General features: G+C 42.7%; 3 protein-coding genes across 5 annotated transcripts; 2 read left to right on the forward strand and 1 right to left on the reverse strand.

The window, feature by feature from the left end:
- Window positions 1–1,949: 1,949 nt before the first annotated feature.
- Window positions 1,950–13,929, reverse strand: slc25a25b (solute carrier family 25 member 25b; the record flags this gene model as incomplete). Of its 2 annotated transcripts, none has more annotated exons than XM_079735413.1 (10): window positions 12,667–13,929; window positions 8,260–8,386; window positions 7,940–8,027; window positions 7,077–7,188; window positions 6,061–6,219; window positions 5,672–5,824; window positions 4,670–4,777; window positions 3,478–3,645; window positions 2,831–2,981; window positions 1,950–2,134 (listed from the first exon to the last, which is right to left on the reverse strand). In XM_079735413.1, the coding sequence occupies exons 1-10, from the start codon at window positions 13,027–13,029 to the stop codon at window positions 1,950–1,952; spliced, it is 1,614 nt and encodes a 537-aa protein (XP_079591539.1). In that variant the 5' UTR covers window positions 13,030–13,929. The 2 variants fall into 2 exon arrangements, with proteins under 2 accessions (XP_079591539.1, XP_079591540.1); XM_079735414.1 differs by lacking the exon at window positions 12,667–13,929 and adding an exon at window positions 11,423–12,564.
- A 172-nt stretch (window positions 13,930–14,101) lies between these two features.
- naif1 (nuclear apoptosis inducing factor 1) lies at window positions 14,102–17,142 on the forward strand. 2 transcript variants are annotated; one of them, XM_079735415.1, is made up of 3 exons: window positions 14,102–14,782; window positions 14,956–15,024; window positions 15,241–17,142. In XM_079735415.1, the coding sequence occupies exons 1-3, from the start codon at window positions 14,341–14,343 to the stop codon at window positions 15,810–15,812; spliced, it is 1,083 nt and encodes a 360-aa protein (XP_079591541.1). In that variant the 5' UTR covers window positions 14,102–14,340; the 3' UTR covers window positions 15,813–17,142. The 2 variants fall into 2 exon arrangements, with proteins under 2 accessions (XP_079591541.1, XP_079591542.1); XM_079735416.1 differs by having other exon boundaries at window positions 14,974–15,024.
- Window positions 17,143–18,315: 1,173 nt separating this feature from the next.
- On the forward strand, window positions 18,316–20,816 carry dpm2 (dolichyl-phosphate mannosyltransferase subunit 2, regulatory). The gene is made up of 4 exons (XM_079734316.1): window positions 18,316–18,362; window positions 18,647–18,736; window positions 19,832–19,934; window positions 20,161–20,816. Exons 1-4 carry the CDS (start codon window positions 18,360–18,362, stop codon window positions 20,214–20,216), a joined length of 252 nt encoding a protein of 83 aa, XP_079590442.1. The 5' UTR covers window positions 18,316–18,359; the 3' UTR covers window positions 20,217–20,816.
- Window positions 20,817–21,649: the final 833 nt, after the last annotated feature.

A 21,649-nucleotide genomic window follows, 5' to 3' on the forward strand; every position in this document is an offset into this window, starting at 1 on the left:
TAGCTCTTACCAGGATTGATGGACAAACGATTAACCATTTTCAATTTGTCTATTTCTGCCGGAGTAACCAACAGGGAACCACTTGATCCTGTTTGATAAATGATAATAGGTTTCCCTATTTTGCCGATATAAAGGCTCTTTACAGATCGTTTGCTTTAGATTCTGGCATCTGGCAATGTGCTCATAAACATTATAATGTATACATATAAAAAAAGTGACAATTATATTAGGCTGATTGCACCGTCAGTGTTTAGATGAGCACAAAGCTCCTACAGAAAATGTTCTGGAGTCTAAAAGCATTTCATTCTAGTTGATTGTTTTTATCAATTCGAATAGCAGATCATATACTATATCATATAGCATATTCTGCAAGAGTCTGTTGAAATAGGTAATGAACCTCCACTTTACTTGGCTGTATAACTCATTACAACCAAACACACTGCAGTTGTTAGCAGTTGTCCTTGACCACCAACCCTTTCACAGGCATCTTATAGTCAGTCTTCAAGTAAGAGAACCCAATGCTCTCTATTAATTCACCCTGCTACCATCAGAGGACAGCACGTGGACAGCAGTGGATCGGTAGCTGCACTGGTCTTTTCTAAGCTAGGGGCTATCCGGATGCTTTCTTAAAAACATCCACAAACAAGCTTAGGATGGCAAAAAAAGAAGCCTGTACATTCGAGGAGGCTTGAGTTGATATGAACGCCATGTGAAAAAAAAATGCTCAAAACATCCAAACTGGTAAAACACAGAACGATTGTATGTGTGCCAACAGCACATTGAAGAGCAAATGAGCACGATAGAAGGAATGTCCTAACAGAGTGGAATGGTTTGTTAGTTTCAATAATCACAACATATTGAAATAGTAGCCTTTTAACTTTGCTTCTACACATTAAAATGTAATTAAATTAAAATGCTTACTTTTCTTTCAAATTAAATTTAACCTCAATTTTAATTTCAAAAACTATGAATTATATATTCCTAATCCAATCTATGGTGCATTTCTAGAACCTAATGGATGGTTGAATACTTATGGGGCCTGCACACATTTCCCCAGCATATCGATATGTTTTGTTTCCTTACATCCGGAAGTCTAAAGCCAGACAAGGTGCATTTGGGTAAACATTCAGAGATGCCTTTTGAAGACTGCCACAGAAACCTACGGCCTGCTACAATTAAACTATTTCATTTGGCAATGTTTAACCAATGAGGTGGTGCATGATGTGGATGTTCGAGCAGGGTATGTACTCCAGGAACAGTGTGTACTGCAAAAATCAAAACAAATTAATGCTGTGACGATGTTGCTTGAAATATTGAACACAACTAAGCACTTGTAGTTAATTGAGTTTAAGACTAAACAGGATTCAGAGTATGTAAATCACTCTCTCGAACTAAGCACTAAGAGACTAATTTCCTTAAGGTACTAATTTCATTGATTTTCAACATAAGACTTCAGCCATCTGAAAACAAACAACCCCCCCTCCCCCAAAAAAAACAATAAATAACGTTGTTGATCCCAAACCCAAACAACATATTAGTGGTTTACCATCAAGAGTCACCGACTCCAGAGTTAACCTAAAATAAGATTTTAAAAGCACTACTGGTTTGTAATAATTAGCAATGAATAAATAATGAAGATAAATTATAACAATGACATTCTTTTTAAGGACAAGGGGAGAGCATCTGACCAGCTCCATCCCCAGTGAAGACTTTACCCTGGGCTCCTTAGGGCAACGCGTTGCACTCTTTCACTTCACCATGCTCACTACTACTCCTCCGACTTGAGTTGCCTCTTGAAATGTTCCCTCTTCTTTGTGTCCTCCAGTCTATACCCAACCTTCAATGTTCGGCTGACACAGAAACCTTTTATTCCCGAGACATTCAGCTCCCCCACCCCCCCCCCTTCCTCCTCCTCCTCCTCCTCCTCCTCCTCCTCCTCCTCCTCCTCCTCACCGGGACCGGACGCCCAGGTACATCTTGAGGTGTTCGTAGACCACGTAGCTGATGCTCACTGCGGGGATGACCTTCATGAAGTTGGGGGCCAGGCCCCGGTAGAGTCCCAGGGGGCCCTCCGTCCTCAAGATGTGTCTGAACAGGCCGCACATGGTCATCTGAGGGCCTCCTGCCACGGTAGCTGTGGGGAGCAGGGCAACCGTGACCACATGAGGGGGTCTCGTCAAGCCTGGTTGAAACAGTGTGCTCGACAGCTGTGTTGGAGCTGGCCCCCTTGGGGCCCTATATGGTGCAGCTTTTTAGTTTTTTTGTAGACTGGTTCAATGTGCACTCGTGTACACCAATAATGCACCGTGAAATAAGTGTTCCACCGACGCCCGCCTAGTTCCGCACTATATCCCATGATGCACTACATACTACTACTGCATTCATTGACATTGGACTCATCAAATAGAGCATTAATCCAATTATTTATGCAAATGAGCTTGTTTTTTGATTTCTGGCGATTACTGAGTACCCAGATTTAAAGAGACACAATTGTCCTGAATGTTCAATCAACTTAAAATCACAAATCATCACAAAACGGGAAAATGCATTGTGCAGACACATTGAGCAGAATGGGGGAGCAAATCCAAGTGGACCACTTTGATAGAACAGACACCCCCCTTACCCAAGCCCCCAAAACGGCAAGAAAAAACTCCTTTCCTTGCTGATTAAGGGATTTTTTTTCTTGCCCTTTTGGGGGCTTGGGTCATCAAGGGTGTCACGAGAATGTAATGGTGATTAAGGGCTATACAAATTAAAATTGATATCGTCGGAGGAATAGAAGACGCAGCCTCCCCCAGTGCGGGGAGGAGGGGTGAAAGACGAGGCTGACCTTGGGCCTGCATGCGGGTCCGGACCAGGGCCAGCGGGTAGCTGGCCAGCTGCCCGCAGGTGCTGGAGGTGGTGCAGCAAGCCAGCAGCACAAACACCCCGGGGTCGGCGCTGTCCGTGGCGTAGCTCTGCAGCCACCAGTTCTTCAGGGTCTGGAGGGAGTGGCAGGGGGAGAGGCAACGGTCGAGAGTGAACTACTGGAGAGTCTGGGCGCCTCAGTGGCGCACACCACTAATGCCAGGCCGCCCCGCGGCAACGCCTCGTGGCGTTTTGTGAATGTAGTAAAACCTACGCGCCACCCGGCAGTACCCTCCTTTAAAGACTTGAAAGGCACCAATACAGACAATTCACCCGTAGTGATGCAGTTTGGATTCTGACATGTGGTCACATGCTACAGGTCATCCCCTCTCTCTTTCAGTCTCTACTCTCCTGACCATAAAGTCTTGCAAAAAGTCCAGAAAAAGATATGTAGGAAAAATAATAAAGTTAAATGGGGTTGTGCTTCCTGCTGGCATGACCATCCTTTGGTGATTTAACGCTCAGGCAGATAACGCAGTCGGAAATGCTTTTGGTTCTTTTATAAAAACACAGGTTACTAGTTCTCAATCATTAGTACTCAAAGCAGACATGACCCAGAGAGACACACACCTCATAGACCGCCAGGTCGATGCCGGCGTAGGGGATGATGCCCAGCATGTTGGGGACGTAGCCCTTGTAGAACGCACTCATGCCTTCGTTGCGGAAGATGCGCTTGGCACAGTCCCCTATGCCCTGGTACTGCCCCGTCTTCCTCAGAGCCAGCCGGGTCTTCAGCACCTGAGAGTAGAGGAAGGGACACACGTCAGACAGAACCCGTGGCTCATGTGGCTCGTGTCAGAATGCCTTGGACAGTCGTCCATCTAGGATAGGTCCCCCAGTGATCCAGCTATATTCGTCAGAGAGACAACGAGACTTATAGCTACATCCAGGGATCAGCCAGGTGTGTGTACAGGCCAAGTGTTAAAGTCCATGACTCCGTCCATCGTCGAGAAAGACACGAACCCTCAGGTCAAACCTCGTAATTCACAGATTTAGCTTATGAGAAATTAAAAGGCTTAATAAAGTTGAAACCCAGCGTTGGTGGCCATTTATGCGAAACTTTTGACTAAAATGTATAAATTAGTTAAACGGTGGAAATATTGTAGTTTTCTGTTCCAGATTGGTATGCGCAGACTAGCCGGCTAGCACTACCGGTTTGCAATTCGTACAACATCCAATGGTTTTAAAGCACTCCGAAAATGGGCGTTGACGTAGCGACAGTGTTTAATAAAAGAAATGCAAGTTCTACGACTCGTAAAAAATGTTACTGATAGATTTGCATATGAGGCCCCCTTGCTTTACATCGGCTGAGCTCAGCATTTGACTTGACAATGCTTCCGCGAGAGTGTCAGTCTAGACTAAAGCCCATCTCTCGTCAATCTAGATTAAATGTTGCTTACATCACCTCTGGAGGTGGTTTTGACATCGGTTGTCTACATCCCTGGTACAACCGATCCCACCTGTTTAGACAAAAAGAAACATTCTCTTTGCATCGCAATCTCTAAGCAGTTTTCAGATCTCGATTAGATTCCAAACGCTTGAGCAAACAGAGCCTATGCGTTGTTTTTATCTAAAACCATTTAGCTTTTTTTTTTTTTTTTACGGCCTCAGATCACATGTTTTCTTATTTGCTGGGCGGTACTTCTAATGCTAAAACTGGGGCTTTCTTAAGTTTTACTTAAAAAATAAATATAATTGTTAGCGATTACCAAGTCTTCCAGGCATGCTATCTGATATAAGCAGGGCCGAGCTAGGTCCTTACCTCCATGGGGTAGATGGTGCTCTGAGAGATGGCTCCAGCCAGAGACCCAGCCACCAGCCTCTCAGCGATGCCCAACGTCTCCTGGTTACTCCCGATCAAACGCTTGATCTGGAGAAAAACAGATATTCTAAGAATTGAGCCCACCGGCCATCAGACCACCACAATACAGGCAATCCTTGCAGTATAAATGATTCAAAATAGAATGAAAAGTACAAACAAGGGACTACTGAATGAAAGTACAAACAAGAGAAGCCATTCAAGGGCCGTCTGGGTCTATTGAGCTTTACTCAGTGGACCAATAAGGTCTGTTCCAGTGAGGTCTGAGGTCTTCCAGTGGGACCCTTGGCAGAACATTGTGGGCGCATGGGAAGCCTTCTAATCGTTTGACCAAACTCCTCGTCTCTCACACTTTAGTGTTCATTATTTTACTGAGCAATGTAGAGCAATGCAACAACAATGTGTGTGTCTATATTATTTTACTAGTAACATTCGTCCTATTCTTTTTATTTAAACAAGCAGAGAAAGCACGAATTTCTGATGGTAAATGGACTGCATTTAGATAGCGCCTTTTTGTAACCAGAGGAAACCCAAAGCGCTTTCCAATGTAGCGTGACATTCACAAATTCATGCACACATTCACACACACACACACACACACACACACACACACACACACACACACACACACACACCGGTGTCAGCCACCCAAGGCGACAGCCAGCTTGGAGCAGGTAGGGTTAGGTGCCTTGCTCAGGGAAACCTCGACACTCCACCCTAGGAGGAGCCAGGGATTGAACTAGCAACCTTCCGGTCACCAGCCTACCCGCTCTACCTCCTGAGCTACATGCCTCCCCGCTTCATGTGTGAAGTGCAACACAAAAATTAGTAGAATCACACGCTGTTCAGCGGAGCACAGCCCACAGAGCGTTACTGTAGCCTTACTGCATTATTTTGCTCGCTATTTTTGATCGCGGAGTGGAGTTTGCTCTGCCCTGCGCTCACCTGCTCATAAGCCATGAACTTGATGGCGGTCTCTGGAACGATCTTGATGACGTTGATGCCGTTCCCTCGCCAGAGAGACCGGAACCCACCCTCCCGGACCATGTTGGTGAAGCCCCCGGCGATGCGCATGCTGTTGCTTTTGGAGGAGTGCACCTGGGGGGGAGGGGGTCAATAATGTTAACATTCCGTTTTTTCATATACATTTCTACTGCTATGATTGTGTATATAGACTTTTTTTTCAACCCAGATCTATATTCACTCTGTTATAGTTTAGTTAACAACAGTGCCAGGATTACTCAGAAATATGTATTTTTATTTTCAAGCAACCATGAACTCAAAGAGATATTTAATCAACTACTTGAGTCAGTATTTTTTAAAGAGGACCTCACCTGCATGAGTACTTTGAGACGATCAAGTGGAGCAGTACAGGTTCTGGAGACTGCGCCTGCTCCACCCCCGGCCACTAGGTGTCGCCACCACATGCCCGTTTGCTTCTCCTCCGCAGTGAACTCGTCAGGCACCAACAAACTCTCCCCAACATCGAAAATCTGTGAAGAAAACATTTCACCATAATTTCATGAATTCAGTTATTTGAGACTTTAATATGGTGGTGTTCGTTTTCAAAGTCTATCGTTACATCATCCCTATCCTGGGAGAACTGTATCTGAAGCACTAGTATCAAACTATTTATAATGGCGGTGGCAAACAATGACTTCTTATTCTCAAAATATCACCCTCATTCCTGCATTTGTGAGGAATATGTATATTGTATATTTCCCCCTCACACATTCAGCATACAGCAAAAGGTTATGAGGTTGATATCAATTAGTTCATCAAGTCTCGGAATTTGCAATAATTTGGGTAGAGATATGGAAAACCCAAATGTTCCAAGATGTGAAATGAAGGAGCAGCTTGGTAGTTCACCACACCATGAGTATGTGTGTTGGGTTCTTCTTATACTAATAATACTTAATAGTATTTTCTCATTCATTGGCATTGTGACAGCTCCCTGTCAAACAGACGGAGGACCTGAATACAGACTGCAATCTCTTAAGTCTTGTGTAACCAGTAAATGCTTAACTACTGTTGTGGTTAATGTATAAGTAGGGAGTGGATGTGTACAGGAAAAACCCTAGCCTGACATGGAACTGGAAGTAGGTTGTGAAACAAGAAAACAAGTCAAAAGAGTATTATTAGTAGCATTACAAATATTAGTCATTTTGACCTAAATATTTACACAGAAGGCCATTCATTCCTTCCAGAAAAAGGCAGGGCATAAAATTCCATAAATAATGGGAGATGTTTTTCTCGACAGATGAACAGAATCAATGAATCAATGATTTAAAAGCAGCCATTGACTTGACAGAACGAGTCATGGCGGTTCAGCCGTAACCCCTGAGCGTACCGTGGAGTGCTTCCAGTAGAGGATGATCTCAGGGATATTGTCCGCGGGGTGTAGGAGGTGGTAGTCCCGCCACTCGTTCCAGTCGATGGTCATTGTGCCATTCTTATCCATGCTACAGGAGGAAAACATTTAAATTAAAAAGAAGAAAGAAAGAAAGAGTGCCGTCCAAGTTTTGTCTATTTTGGTAATGCAGAGTTGTCTCGTGAACTCAGACAAAATCCCATCGTGCTTATAGATCCATGCACTTGTGCAACTGAATGAATTAAGACGCCTGTGCTTTTGTGTGGCGTTAACCCATTAGTAACGCCAAAACGCTCGGAAAGAAATCAAACACCGACTTGTCTCAACATTTCGCATTATCGAGTCAAAAAGAAAAAAAAAATGATGCGGTCTATTCGATCGTAGATAAATGGATGGCGTTTTAGGCAGGCGGGAGCAGGCAGACTATGGAGACCACTACTTACTACATGATAGGAGCACAGACATGACCCTTCCTTATTCTGACACCGGCGACAAGAAGAGAAGGGAGAAGAACGAAGAGATAAGACATACACAGACAGACAGTTTGGGCTTGACTTTGAGAAGACTGAAAGTAAGGGACACCACAGAAACAACAGACATAGTGACAGATGCTCCGCGTTAAATCTGTAAACGCATCAATCTGTAAACCCCACGGTCCACATGGTCTGTTGAACACAGGTGTTACCACTGGCTACATGATCTGTAAATTCGCAGGTGTGAACCAATGGATTAAGACATGGTTCCCAGGCCTTTCTAGATCAGGAGATTAAGTTGGTTGTTTCATTCAAAGTAGGCGTTGTTAGTGAAGGGGTTGTTGTGAACGGAACGGGCAGCAGCTCCACCTTTTGAGGATCTTCTCGGCCTGTTGCTCCGAGATGTTCACCCCAAGGTCACGAAGGGACTGCATGATCTCCTGTGAGTCGATGCGACCTGTGACAAATTTAAACAGAAATCAAAAACATTATTGTAGAATATTATCTATTTTTGGCCCAAGGGGGATATTTCCCTGCACATGCAGAGGGTCAGCAAAACAGTATGGAGTGGAATTAAATAGTTAAAGGTGCAGTGTGTAGGATTTAGTGGCATCTAGTGGTGAGATTGCAGATTGCAACCAATTGAAGAAGTTGGATTATATAATTTAGATGAGAGCGCTTTGGTTTACCATCATTCTTCTTGTCGAGGCTTTTGAAAACCAATCGGAGCTTCTTCTCATGGTCCCTGAGATAGTGCACAAACTCCCCAAAGTCCAACTGTCCGTCCAGGTCCTTATCTCCTGCTTTCACTATTTTCTGAAAAGAAAGTAGAACATTTCAACTGGGATACATTTAAACAGCAGAGGAGATGGCGTTTGACACCCATACACACCCTGGTGGAGTCTCATACTGACCCAAGAATAAACACGGAAAATCCAGCCTAACCTGTTATCTTCCAACTGTGTTGGAGAAAAGAAAGGTAAAACTAATATATAACTAGACTATAAAATGGAATAACAAGTAGCAAACAACAGCAGCACCTCCTCATGATCCCTCAGCACTTCCTCGTTTAAAATCCCTGATTACCACATATTTTGGGTGCAATCCATCTCGTGTTACTGGGTAATCGTCTTGTGTGAAAATATATTTTGACGAACGCTCAACGTCCTTAACGGCAGAGGCTTTGGGTCCAAAGCACAATCATGTTTTTCTCGTCTTACGTTTGTTTGTAAAGATAATATTATGGGGGATAATGTTGCCTTTTTAGGGAAATTTGAGCGATACAAGAAAGTCTTAACAGAAGTGAGGGATTGTGTCAAATGTTCCCCAGAAAGAAAGAAAAAGCGCTGTAAACACATGAAGCCAATTGGCGGAAGGTTCCACCATCTGTGTATTGTTGACTCAGCCAGCCACTCGGCGTGCATTGTAGCATACATCAGACAGACTGATAGCCCACGTTCGGCCAATATAGGCAGGCAAAACCTTTTCTAAAGGCAAATGCAAAGTGCATAGGCTTTTAAGTTTTCTCTGGAAACGGAGATGGCGTCACTTGTAGAATTATCTCCAGACCTGGAACAACAGAGCATAGAGGTCAAGGATGATTCAGCTAAACCGCCAAATGAAATATCCAGGTTGTGAGTTAGTGTTGATGACAAAGAGTGAGTTTTGATGACAAAAAGAAAAGACTTTGAGATACCACATGATAGTCAACCACATACCCCAGTCGCAGCAAAATTGTTTAACCAGATGAACAGACCACAAGAGCTTTGCAGAAGTAAAGTTCATCTTAGTACATGAGTATGGCTGCGACTGAATGGAGCGATAAAGCAAGCTCGCAAACTTACCAATATGTTTTCATGCATGCACTTCGATGTTATCATTTTTGTCACCCGTTTTACCACTACAGCATTCCATGCTTCGGAAGAATGTATAAAATGGCCATTAGATAAGTAAAGGAAATACTAATGACTAATGAGTACTTTGAAACACTATCTCTGGGCCCATGATAACATGGCCATAATACCTGACAAAAATCAAAAGTGGTTCAGCAATAAAATCCTACCTGTTTGAAGTCCAAAGGGGCAGCCACCATAATTAAAACTGTGGCCCTCTTTGAAGGAACCTTCGCCTCTTCATTACTTAAAGAGTCTGTGGTTTCCTCTTGGGAACTACCAGTTCCCTGCCTGTGGTTTCCAGTGGCCTCAGCCTTTCTGTCTTCAGGTAACTCACTTCCATCAGTGTCACAGTCTGTTCTACCAAAGAATCGCCGCCACAGAAAGTCCATCATGCCCTGCAGCATCTCCAGACCGCAGCCCACCGTAGTCTTAGCAATAACTGGCCTGTCGTTATGAACTCAGAAAGCACTGTGAATAAACAGTCAGCCGAGGACAACCGAGAGAGAGATGGCAGAATCAATGCCACTTCTCCCTGAGCGTCTGTCTTAGAAAAGAGCCTCAGCCTCAGCCTCTCTTGTCCTGTCTCACACTGAAGTGGGACCACAGATGTCCCTGACGGTCTGAGCAGGCAAGTGTTCCAGAGTGACTTTAATTGAGAGTTACGCAAATGCAAACCTAGAATGCATCTCCATGATAATAATATATAAGGATACAATACTGTAATTCTGGAATCAGACAGCAGAATGGGTCTATCACATGCCGGAGTAATGCAGCAAAAAATAGCCCAGGGAAAACTGCATCCTCACTGCAGCCTTGCCTCGACCAATCACAACCGCCCATACTGGCAGGTCAGGATGTAGATCCCGGATTCAACTCACCCCAGCCAATGGGAGCAAAGATAGCTGTGCATGATTAATCTTCACGTCATTCCGTAGGTGTGCGTGCGTGTGTGTATGTGGGGGGGGGGGATGCACAGGGATTCCCTTCCGTCATTTCTGTTCCACGGCATACAATCTGCTGAATGACGTCTGATTCGCTCCTCCTCCTACCCTCCCCCTCCGTGCTATTCTCTCCATCATCATCCTTCACGATGTCCCAGAGTATCGAGCATCCATCGGGTAACACCGTTTAACAAATACAATATGCCGACGCCTACTACTTAATTCTGATATCACAATCATTTTAAGCTCCATTGCTTAGTTCAAATAAATCTAAATGTTTTCTGTGACTTCTAAGCAGACAGTGTGACTCGGCAGTCAGCTGAGCCCCCCCTTCAACGCATTACCTCCAAGGTGCCCTTGGTTCAGGTGCATGTATTTTCTATTAGAAACGACTTGAGGTTAAACATATAGTTCCAGCCAGGAGAGGCAACCAAGGATAGACATTTTTTAAAGAGAAAGCGAGATAAACTAATAAGCCAATGTACCAAGAAAAGAAAGCCATTACGATAATCACCCCTGTGGGGATTTGTTCAGAATGACGACATGAGGATAAGTTAATCCTTGAAAATGGACTAGTGTGTGTCTGCCTCTCCGTCTGTCTGTCTGTGTCATACAGGCTGACGCTCCTTTATATATTTTTCAGTTAACCAGTTCTATAAAATACATAAGTTAACGGTGTGCAAACTGATTTGAAATCCATTGCTGCTTTGTCTTACAGCCAAGCCATTTTTATTTTATAATCAGAGACAGTAGGACGACTACATGTTAGTATTTATCCCATTGCCTATTCATCTAATTTCCATACAACACATCCTAAAACATCACCTCAACTTTTACTTGGCTTCAACATTGGAGGTTGTGGGCACAGAATCTGCCCCTTTCGATGTGCTACTAAGGAACATCCTGTCGTTCCCCCTTTGCCCCACACAGGGTACAAGGAACGTGGTATGTGGTAGCCCTTTGGCCAACACAGGTCAACAGTGATGTCATGTGATGTGAAGTGATATATTGCAGACCTGCCATTTATCTGTCCGCATGCTCTGCGTCTGTGAGCTGTGCACGTTCCTCCGCTTCTCCCCGCGGGGCAGCGTGAGTAACGTCTAGCGCAGAACATGCCTCTCCACGAGCAGGGGGTCCCCCTGGAAGGGCAAAGATGGAGGATGCACATATGCCGGTGGGCACAATGTTGTGGAGCACCTCCCAGACTCTTACCTCGTTGACCCTACCAACGCTGCTCCGTACCTAAACTCTAAGACAGAGTGAAACGGCATGCAGGGCTCATCTTGCTACGCCTACGTCGAAATACAGCAGGACGTTGAGGGAGAGATGTGATCAGGTTTCTTCAGGTTTTAATAAGTAAAGGAGTATTCACGTTAAAAAGTAAACAAGGCCCCCTGTCAATGTTATCAATGTTATTGGATGGGACTGTTATTGCAATGGATATTTACAGCTACTGCAGTGTTCAGTGAAATAATATATATTTAAACCAGGGGTCTCAAACTCGCGGGATGATATTTTGTGGCCCCCTATTTGACATCAAAGTTTAGTGTTAGTGCGGCCCGTGCATTGTTGTCAAAAGCACATTTTTGCTAAGTGGCTTGCCACGCTTTATCACGATAGGGTGACCAGATATCCCAGTTTTGCCGGGACAGTCCCAATTTTGAGTTGCGTGTCCTGAGTCCCGACAAAAGCCAAAGGACGCTAAAATGTCCCGGTTACCACCAACCACTATGAAATGTCCCCTGTTGTCAGCGATTACATAGCCAACGTGATTTAATGATAGCCCGATCATTATCTTAGGTTTAGTCAGTTGTGCTCCTTTTTTCTGTGGAATAATTGATGCGGCCCAGCCTGACCCAGACTCTACCTCCGGCGGCCCCCAGGTAAGTTGAGTTTGAGACCCCTGATTTAAACGAATAAAATTGATCTTTACTACTTTCTTACTGTATTCACCAATTGTAGCATATTTAACATGAGATTAACACCTAGTCTACTCCAAAACACATGATTAACACAATATATATATTTCGCTTGCCAGTTTCAGTCTCCACACTTAAACCTAACCTTCTATAACCTAATATCTAAATATTACATTTAGCAAAGGTTACTGCTCCCATCCATCCACTATTGGTCTAACACAGAAATCTGGAACCCTGAATTTACATATGCAAACAATAAGCAATGTTTTAGCAAGCATGGTATGTTATTGTTATTGTTATGCTTGTTAAAACATTGTCGCCGATTATACTGAAACACTTACCATGAGTTCATGCTCCGTGCGATGCACTCCCAGCTTCTTCAGGCCGATTGACAAGTCGTTGACACATATTCCACCGTCTCCGTTGACGTCCAGGATTTGGAACAGCACCTTTAACCTGTGGTCCTGCTCGGGCCCGCCGCACAGCTCACATGGATGTGGGAGCAACGAGTGGAATTTTTCGGTGTCATCAGAAGACACAAAAGACTGGCCGGGCGGTAGGTGGTTTGTTGGGGAAGTGCAATCATGTTCCTCGGCATGCCTGTCTCCGCCGCCCGGTTTGGCTCCTCGGTGAGACTCGGAGGAATCGCACTGGCAGAAGACCCCGTTCAACAGTGGAGAAATTAAAGAGCCTTTCTGGTGCATTATTGGGATTAAATACCTTCCCTTCTTAAGCCACACAACTGGCAATCGAATCCAAGATATTGAATGATTTAAGAAGTCTCTACATGCTTTAATTTGATCGAGCCGGTAACACGAAGCGCGTCGGCGTGTGATAGGGTAAATAGGCGGACAGAGCTATGGTTGAATTGTCAGCTGCCGCTTCCACAACGCATGAACTAATAGTTCGACGTGTAAAACCACGTCGTTTCTGAGTTGAATCGTTTTTCTCGGTTTATACCTTAACGTAGGTACTAATATCCAGATGAAAACGTGGCATCAAGCCTCCTCCGTAACGCGGACGACTAGCTAGCCGAACAGGTAATGTACCCCTAACGTTTCTAATGCAATAAATAAGGGATTAACCATCGTCCCGTGTCGAAAGTAAAAACTCACTCAAAGACCGCGGATAAACAATACAATGGCAGCTGCTGTTGAATTGTAGTATTACTACTGTTAGTGTCAAAGATTCCGTGCCGGTTAGTCAGAGATACAGCATCCAACCCCATACACACTTTGACTTTCCATTCGCTAACCCACGTTACGTCGGTCGCCGGTGTCGTGGTCGCAGATCTCGTGTTACATCGCGATAACTGGAAGATTCAGGCTGGACTAGGATACTGAGGATATATATCTATGGATATATTTATATATAATTCTTAATCCTCAAACGTAAACGTGCTGTTTGATAGGTTTTCTCAAAAGTATTATGTATTCAAATTTTATTTGACAAATAATTACAAATAAATAAGTAAATAGCATAGCAGAATAGAGTTGAATACTTCCAAGTAACACTGTTTTTTTTTTTCTAAGAAACCTCTACAGATATGGTACATGACGATAGAGCCTGCTTTAATATAAGTAGGGTTAGGGTTAGGGTTAGGGTTAACCCTAACCCTAACCCTAACAGTGAGTGCCCTTTCGTAACTTGATATATTACAGCCATACAAATGGGCCTAATACCACATACATATTATGCCCATACTACTTTGGATATCCTGTAGACCGTGTGGGGGAAGTTGGCGGGCGGCTGCGTTTCCATAGTTTGCTTGGTGTGCCGATGACAGCCGTTTGCTACAGCCAATCAGAGTAGAAACTTGAAGCAAGTACCGGCCGTTCCACCAATGGCATATCAGGAGGCGGGCCAAAAAGCACAGTTAACGTAGGCTATACGGCTAGTAGGAAGAAGAAGCCGATTCTGGAAGCCATTACGTTGCGCACATCAATTGAGTAAATCCTACTATTTTTGCGTACAATACGCACAATTATCTTTCCAAAATACGAATTTGTTTAATTATGGCATCGCTTGCGAAAAAGAGAAAAATGAATTTTTCGGAGCGGGAGGTAGAGATTATTGTAGAGGAAATAGAGAAACAAAAGCATACACTCGTTAACCATTTCAATGCTGGAGTCACCCACATTGCAAAGAATAACGCATGGGTGGAAATTCTTAAAAAGGTAAACGCCGTAACCACCTGTCCAAGAGAGTTGGCTGAGGTTAAAAAGAAATGGTCTGATATGAAGACTGAAGTTCGGCGAAAAGTGGCCCAGGCTAGATCTGCCATTGAGGGGACCTCGGCCGAATGCACGCCTATTCCTGTCATTCTCACGGCTATGCAGCAGAGAATTTGTAACCTCTTGGGAGAAGCGACTATTATAAATTTGCCAGCAGGGGACTCGGATGCTGAAATAACTTTACCTGTCACAATGAGTACCGCAACCGTCACATTAACAGAGAGTAAGTAATCAAACCTTTTACTCCATGTTTAAGCGATATAGATAATTATAGATTGTAATAGAGTACCTGGTAGATGCCAGAATAGCCAAGTGTATAAGTTTATTTAGAGTATGTCTTTTCATCTGAGTCTTATTAGATAATTCGAATCCATCATGATCCAAGTTGTTTTATAGCTTTGTCTTCCTATGCAGCTCTTCCAGTTGGTGCAGGGACAGTTTGTGATGAATCAAAATCACTGACGGGTAAGTTAGTTTTTTTTTTATTGGATTTTATTCTCCACTATCCCGCACTGTTATGACTATGTGACGTTCAGGCAATATTTTCATGACTGATGATTAATGCTAATACCAACATAGGAAGCAATTACATGACCCTTTTCACACACTGTCTTGTTGATCCCTACTTCACCAGCCCTCACCTAGTTGTTGTGGTTTCTGATGTTGTTGTTGGGACGGCAGAGACCACCTACCACACGCTGGAGGAGGCCGGCGTGGTGGAGTACTGCACCACCATAGTGGGCGAGCCCGTCCCCACGGTGGTGACGGCGGTGGAGAACCCGGTGGAGATGCTGTCGCCCTCCTCCCCCCCGCTCCCCCAGGGACAGGCCAAGCCCCAGGAGCTGAAGAGCCGCATCGCCCTCAACTCGGCCCGCCTGCTGCAGGAGCAGAGGGTCACCAACGTCCACATCCGGCAGATCGCCCAGCACATGGAGGGCCAGAACGAGCTGCTGCAGATGATGCGGCGCTCCCAGGAGGCCCAGGCCTACGCCCAGGAGCGGCAGGCCCAGGCTCTGGAGGGCACCCAGGCAGCCCTACTGGCCCTGGTGCAGATGCTCCGGCCCGCTCTCAAGGACCTGCGGAAGTTTCTGCAGCAGAGTGGGACTGAGGCGGCACACTCCAGTGGCTCAGCAACCACCGGCACAACAACAACAACAACGACAACAGCTGCTGCTGCCGAGGGCTCAGGAGCTGAAGAGCAGCCAAGGCCCAAAAGCCCTGTCCCACCAGAGCCAACAGAAGAGACACAGTAGACTGTGTGTGTGTGTGTGTGTGTGTGTGTGTGTGTGTGTGTGTGTGTGTGTGTGTGTTAGTAGGGATAGAGAGACTGGGTGGGGGTTCGAGGTTACTGCCTTCCCTTGGAACACCTGAGAAAAATCGGAGATATGTCCGTCAGCGCATACACCTTATTTTTAACTCTTGTTTTATATAAAACCCACAAAAAAACTTTTATATTGTGATCTCTCTGTAGCATTGGATTTGTGTCAGAAGTATCAAAAACAGAACAGTAACGGTCAAGTATAACAAACCTTTCTTTGATGCATAGAGATGCCAAGTGTCAAGAGCGAAACAAATAATTTGCAAAATGCAAATTATTAATTTAAATAAGATAACTCTGAAGTTGTGTTGTAAAATTATCCTTTGTAAAGATGGTTTTATTTGACATTTTGGACCTTTGTTTATTTGTTACTTGCAGGCACTAATCGTCCTGTAGCCTCCTATTTTACCTTTTCTTAATATATCCATTCAGATGCTCCACAAATGATAAACCTCCACCCTACAATAGTTATTTTTAAACATTTGGTCATGTGATCATGTGAGTATAAATTTACCCTTCCCAAATGTGAATGATTGTGTAAATCATTACTCTGAAAACCAGTAAAGTAACAGGGACATTTCAATTAAGAAATTGAAGACATAATATTATTTGATTGATTTCATGTCAGTGTTATTGAAGAAAGTGAAACTGTAAGTGACAAGCAGAGTCCTATCTCTTATTTAAAAAAGTTCATATTCAATTTGTCATAGTTCCCACTGTTCTGTCAGATCACATCAAAGGAACTGCCTTTACCTGTCAACCTGCTTCTACAAACCATGTGCCTCTATCTATAATTGCAAAATTGCAAATTTTTTGCTTGATTTAGAAACATATGTGATGTTGTTGATAAAGACTGATACAATAACTTAGAGAAATTACTTGGCAAGCAGGATCTATTCAAAATGAGATTATTAAAAGTCTGTCCTCTAATAGAGACATTTGTTTTTTATGTCAAGTCTCGCATTGTGGATTATTGAATTGTTAAAATGATCCATAAAAATGGAATTAATGAGTTGGAGGTAATTTTAGAGCGATCACACTGAATGTATGAATGTATCTGTAATATTTTATTTATAATCATTTAGGTTGCTTCTCAATGATTGGTCATTTTTAAAGTAAGTAGATTTATGTACTGAGGATTTTGATGTGCCTTTTCTTAAATAGGGCAGGCTTACTCAAAATGCTAAATTAGTTTTGTATATGATAAATAGTGTGCTCATTAAATTCCATGATGGGCTTTTTTAACATGTGAATATAATAATCATAACCTGACCATAGAATATTATTTGAATAAAACATTTTTTAACAAATGTATAAAATAAAAGATAAATTGTTTCTTTCATCTTTCGTTGTAGTAGTAATTCTTGAAGTGGAAATCAAGGCAGCTTGAAAGGTTGGATCAGAATAGAATGTATGGTTAATTCCAGGATGTAATACAGCAAGGTGCAGACTTAGGTTGAATAATCTATAGTGTAGGTGGGTGAGGAGCAGTCTCCAGACGTGTGCATTGGCTGTCGACCCCCTCTTCTCACTGAACCAAAGGTTTGGGCGAGTATTAAACATTAATAAAAGTGAAAAACAAAATAACAGAAGCAGTCTCTCCCTTGATAAGGTATATGGCCCTGGCTATGTCCCAGACGGCCTGGTTGGTTTGTCCTTGTAGGGGCATAAACAAATGGAGGATTGTTGGAAATAACACCTTGTATCAGTTGGAGAGGCACTGGCTTGTCCCCGCACTAACAATTGTGAAAACAAAGAGACACTAAAGACCAACATTCTACATTCCTCTCTCTTGATCATATTAAACATAGTTTAAAAAATCACCTTTAAAAGATAATTCAGTGTATCTACTGGTAAACAAATAACTAAATCAACAAAATAAATGTTATTCCGTTTTCAAAGTATAAATTGTCTGTATACATCATCATATAAGATAATTAGGGCAAGCTGACATAATAATACTGTTAAGATTATTGATTACAATTATTGACACATTTTTATAGCACATATCTGTAAATTGTCATGTGAATAAGATGGCTATAAAACATAATTATAACATAAGAATGTATTAAATCTTGAACAGTCAGCCAATGGGGAAGATTATCATCAAACTTTTTTCTATTAGAATGGGAAAACAAGTCCCTTTCCACAAAAATACTATAATCAGCATACAAAGGCTGCCACATGTAATGCTAATATTCAACGTTATGTTTAGTCTTTATATTGTGATGGTACGGTCTAATTGTTTATAACACAGAGGAGAGCATTTTGAAAGAAAGTATGACTTTGATGTCGAGTATGTTTCTTTGAGCCTTGTGTTTTTTTCTAACTAAAATAAGATATTGTGTAGTAGAATAGGTCTTGGATTTTGTAAACCTTTTTTAAGTCAACCTGTTGGGGGCAGTGTAGTTGCGTTCGTAAATAAACGTTAAAGGTATAGAAGAAGAAATAACAACATCCGTAATAATACTAGCTTTATCAAATGGTAAGACATTTAAGTCATGAAATCACCTTTTGCTCAGTGAAAATATAACTGTTCGTACGTGATAAACCAAAAATGTATATTTACCGTCCGGCGGATGTGTGAATTCATAATGAGTCGTTATGTGGTTGACTCATCACCGTAATAGTGCAACGTGTCTGGCTAAGCAGGTTAAGCTTCTAGGAAACGTTAAAGTGGTTTACTTGTTGCATGTCAACCTTGTATATTTTTTCGTTTTTCCCTAACTCATTCGGAGTCCAACTAATACGACTTTGTTGTGTCTTTAGGCTACAGTGACGGACCAAGCAGTCGGTGCGAGCCTAGTTGGCTTCAGCCTTCTGTTGTTTACATATTACTCTATTTGGGTAATTGTACTGGTAGGTCGCATTTCTTTTTCTAAAATCGTAACTTTACACTCAACTTAGATTCTACAAGCTGCGTGAATCGATTACTATCTAAGTAAGTAACTAAGTCACATTAATCTGCACTATAGGATGTTTAGGTTAACATTTAAGAAAAGTGCAAAATGTACACAAAAGGACACTAGGACAGCCGAGAAGAGTCGTTTAAAAAAAGCAACAGGAAAGAAGAAAAATAGGAAGAGAAACAATTCAGACCAAGAATTGCCAACTAGAAAAATATATAATATATTTATGTGACTTGAAGAGGTATTCATTTTTCCCACTAGATCAGTGAGATCCTTTAGGAAGAGAGGACTGAAAGAGTGCTGAATTTATGGACATGTAGTGCTGGTTGAAGGCTGGGTGCCGAGGGCAGCAGGAGAAACACTATTGCTAGTAGTGGCAAACCGTGCTTTAAGTGTAGATTAGGGTAGAAAAATAATCAGCTCTAGCCCTTAACCATATTGCCCAAAGTAGATTTGGGCAATATGGGTGCAGACTGTGAGCAGTCTGCACCGAGCAGCTGTGACTTTTCATATTGCAAATGAACTTGGTCTCTCTCACGCCATGGCTGACTTCAGCCATGGCCAATCCCAAACTCATCTTGGTCCCTCCCTCTCACCTTTGTTTCCTTTGTTGTTAGTACACACGATGTGAACGTTTATCTCTAATAAACTTGCACTACACCCATTGTCTCATTGAATGTATGCTTGGTAAATTGCTTCCTGTATCTCCCAATGATCATTTGATTTGATATTGAATGGCCATATTAAAAAAAGGTAACTGTTGCAAGAACAAAACCTCTCTTTTGAAGGACCAGAACTAATGTTACAAAAATCATGTTACCTGACTTTCCTATGATTTTAGTTACAAAGATTAAATAATACACATGCATTAATTTGGTTTACCCATAAAATGCTGTCAGCCCAATTAGTGGTCAAAAGGACCAATATCTTGGGGATTTTTTTTTTTAACCTTTTGATGGCAGCCAACTTACACACAGCACATTAATGAGTCACGACATGTGACTTAAATAAACATGATGTTCTAACAATACCAATTTGGTTCCAGCCCTTTGTAGATGCGGATCATGTGCTACACCAGTATTTCCTGCCCCGGGAATACACAGTCATTCTACCTGGCGTTGCTGCTCTAGTAGTTCTGCTCTGTATAGGTGAGTGCATTAACTCACATTTTACATTTCACTTCAAACTTACTGAACATTGTAATCTCTAGATAGGTTGACTTTGATTTAAATCAATCCAAACATATCAATTGCAAACCTTACAATTTTTCCCAAATGTATGTCCTCAAGAGAAAGTTTGTAAAATAAACTTTTGGTTTGATCACTAGAAGGGCATTGTCCTTCTTTTTAACTTCTTGCCACGTTTTGTCAAAAGGCGCCTTTGTCGGGGTTGTCATGCTGAAGAATCGCAAGCCGAAGAAAGTGGACTAGAGGTGGAACCGCAGAACCTGGGAGGAACATTGGAATAGTTGCCTCGTCTACCGCAGCGCTCTGTCGGAACCTCGTCTGCTATAGCCACGTTCATTCCAGTTGTCATTCAGGAACACCCCCACAACGTCTGCGCTTTCCATGGACATGTTTCACGTGTGTTGGACTCCACACTCAAACACTCATGTTGAATATGAATTTGGGGTGCCAGGGGTTTTGGGAGCCTTCAACACCTGGGATTCTGTGACGCATTAGGAGGTTAGGTTAGGTTGTCTTGAACTGAGGATAGGTTAGTTGCGATGATATATTTATGGAAGATGTATAGTAAACGGTATCTGACTGAGGGCTAGATCTAGTCAGTCATTTCCAATTGCAAGCTACAAGTCAATAACCAGCCTAAATATAAGAATTAATGAACTGAATTCAGGCAAATTCCCAACAGGTTAGCACATTTGAAAAGGCCCAGCCCGGGGTAAAGGGATTGAAATAAAATTGTTGGTTTTGTTTTCCTAACCGTAAGGTCAGACTCATTTTAACCTAAGGCCGAATGTATTTGATTCTACATGTAAAATAAAATATTGAAAAAAAAGTTTTTGACAATGACCATTAGCATTAATGTTTTTTTTCCTACCAATGTACAATCATGGGAAACCACTGGACACATGAGGGTCAAGTTAGTGTACAGGGTACTGATGTGTTGACTGTTGTGATAAAATGAGGACTGGCTACTGCACAAACAAACAGAGGTACTTAACTAAAGTAGACGTGTTCACTTGGGTCGGATGAAATATATTGATTTTCCAGTTCAGAAGAGGAAGTTCCATTATGCCTATAAGGTTTTGTAACCACATACGCTTTAATCCAAATGCTGTCCCGTCTGGTAGAGCCAGTCATTACTAGAATATATGGACATGCGGTCATGTAAGACCCTTTGGATATAATCTTCCTCCAAATGGCATGCATAGCCTTTATATTCCTTAACCACGACACGCGTACACGGGCTCCCCCTAGTGGTTATAATATAATCTGGACTATTGCCCTGTATCGTGCAGTCAGTGCTAGGCTCCGCGCCCATCGTTGTTCGTGCCAGTTGCACCGTCACTCCGAGGGGACCGTTTGACACCGCGACCTAGGAAGGGGGGCATGCGCTGTTTTCACTAGTGGGGATAGCGGACTGCAACTGGCCAGATGGAGGTAAGGCCTTATTACATTATTATCTCAGATAAATAGAACCATTTAGATAATACGAAGATTCAATAAAGCCATAATGATGGGACTAGTTGTGTTTTGTAGTAGTTATGCTATTGTAGCCTTACATTTCTTGCGCTATTTTCATCAACGGGCAACACCGCTTACTCGGTTAAACCTGACATTCATGTCAGGAAGTGGTCCTATTTTTATTTTATTAAATCCCGAAAGTGAAGTGGTGAAAGAAG

This window comes from Pollachius pollachius (genome assembly GCF_949987615.1).
Source record: "Pollachius pollachius genome assembly, chromosome: 4".
Taxonomy (NCBI): domain Eukaryota; kingdom Metazoa; phylum Chordata; class Actinopteri; order Gadiformes; family Gadidae; genus Pollachius; species Pollachius pollachius.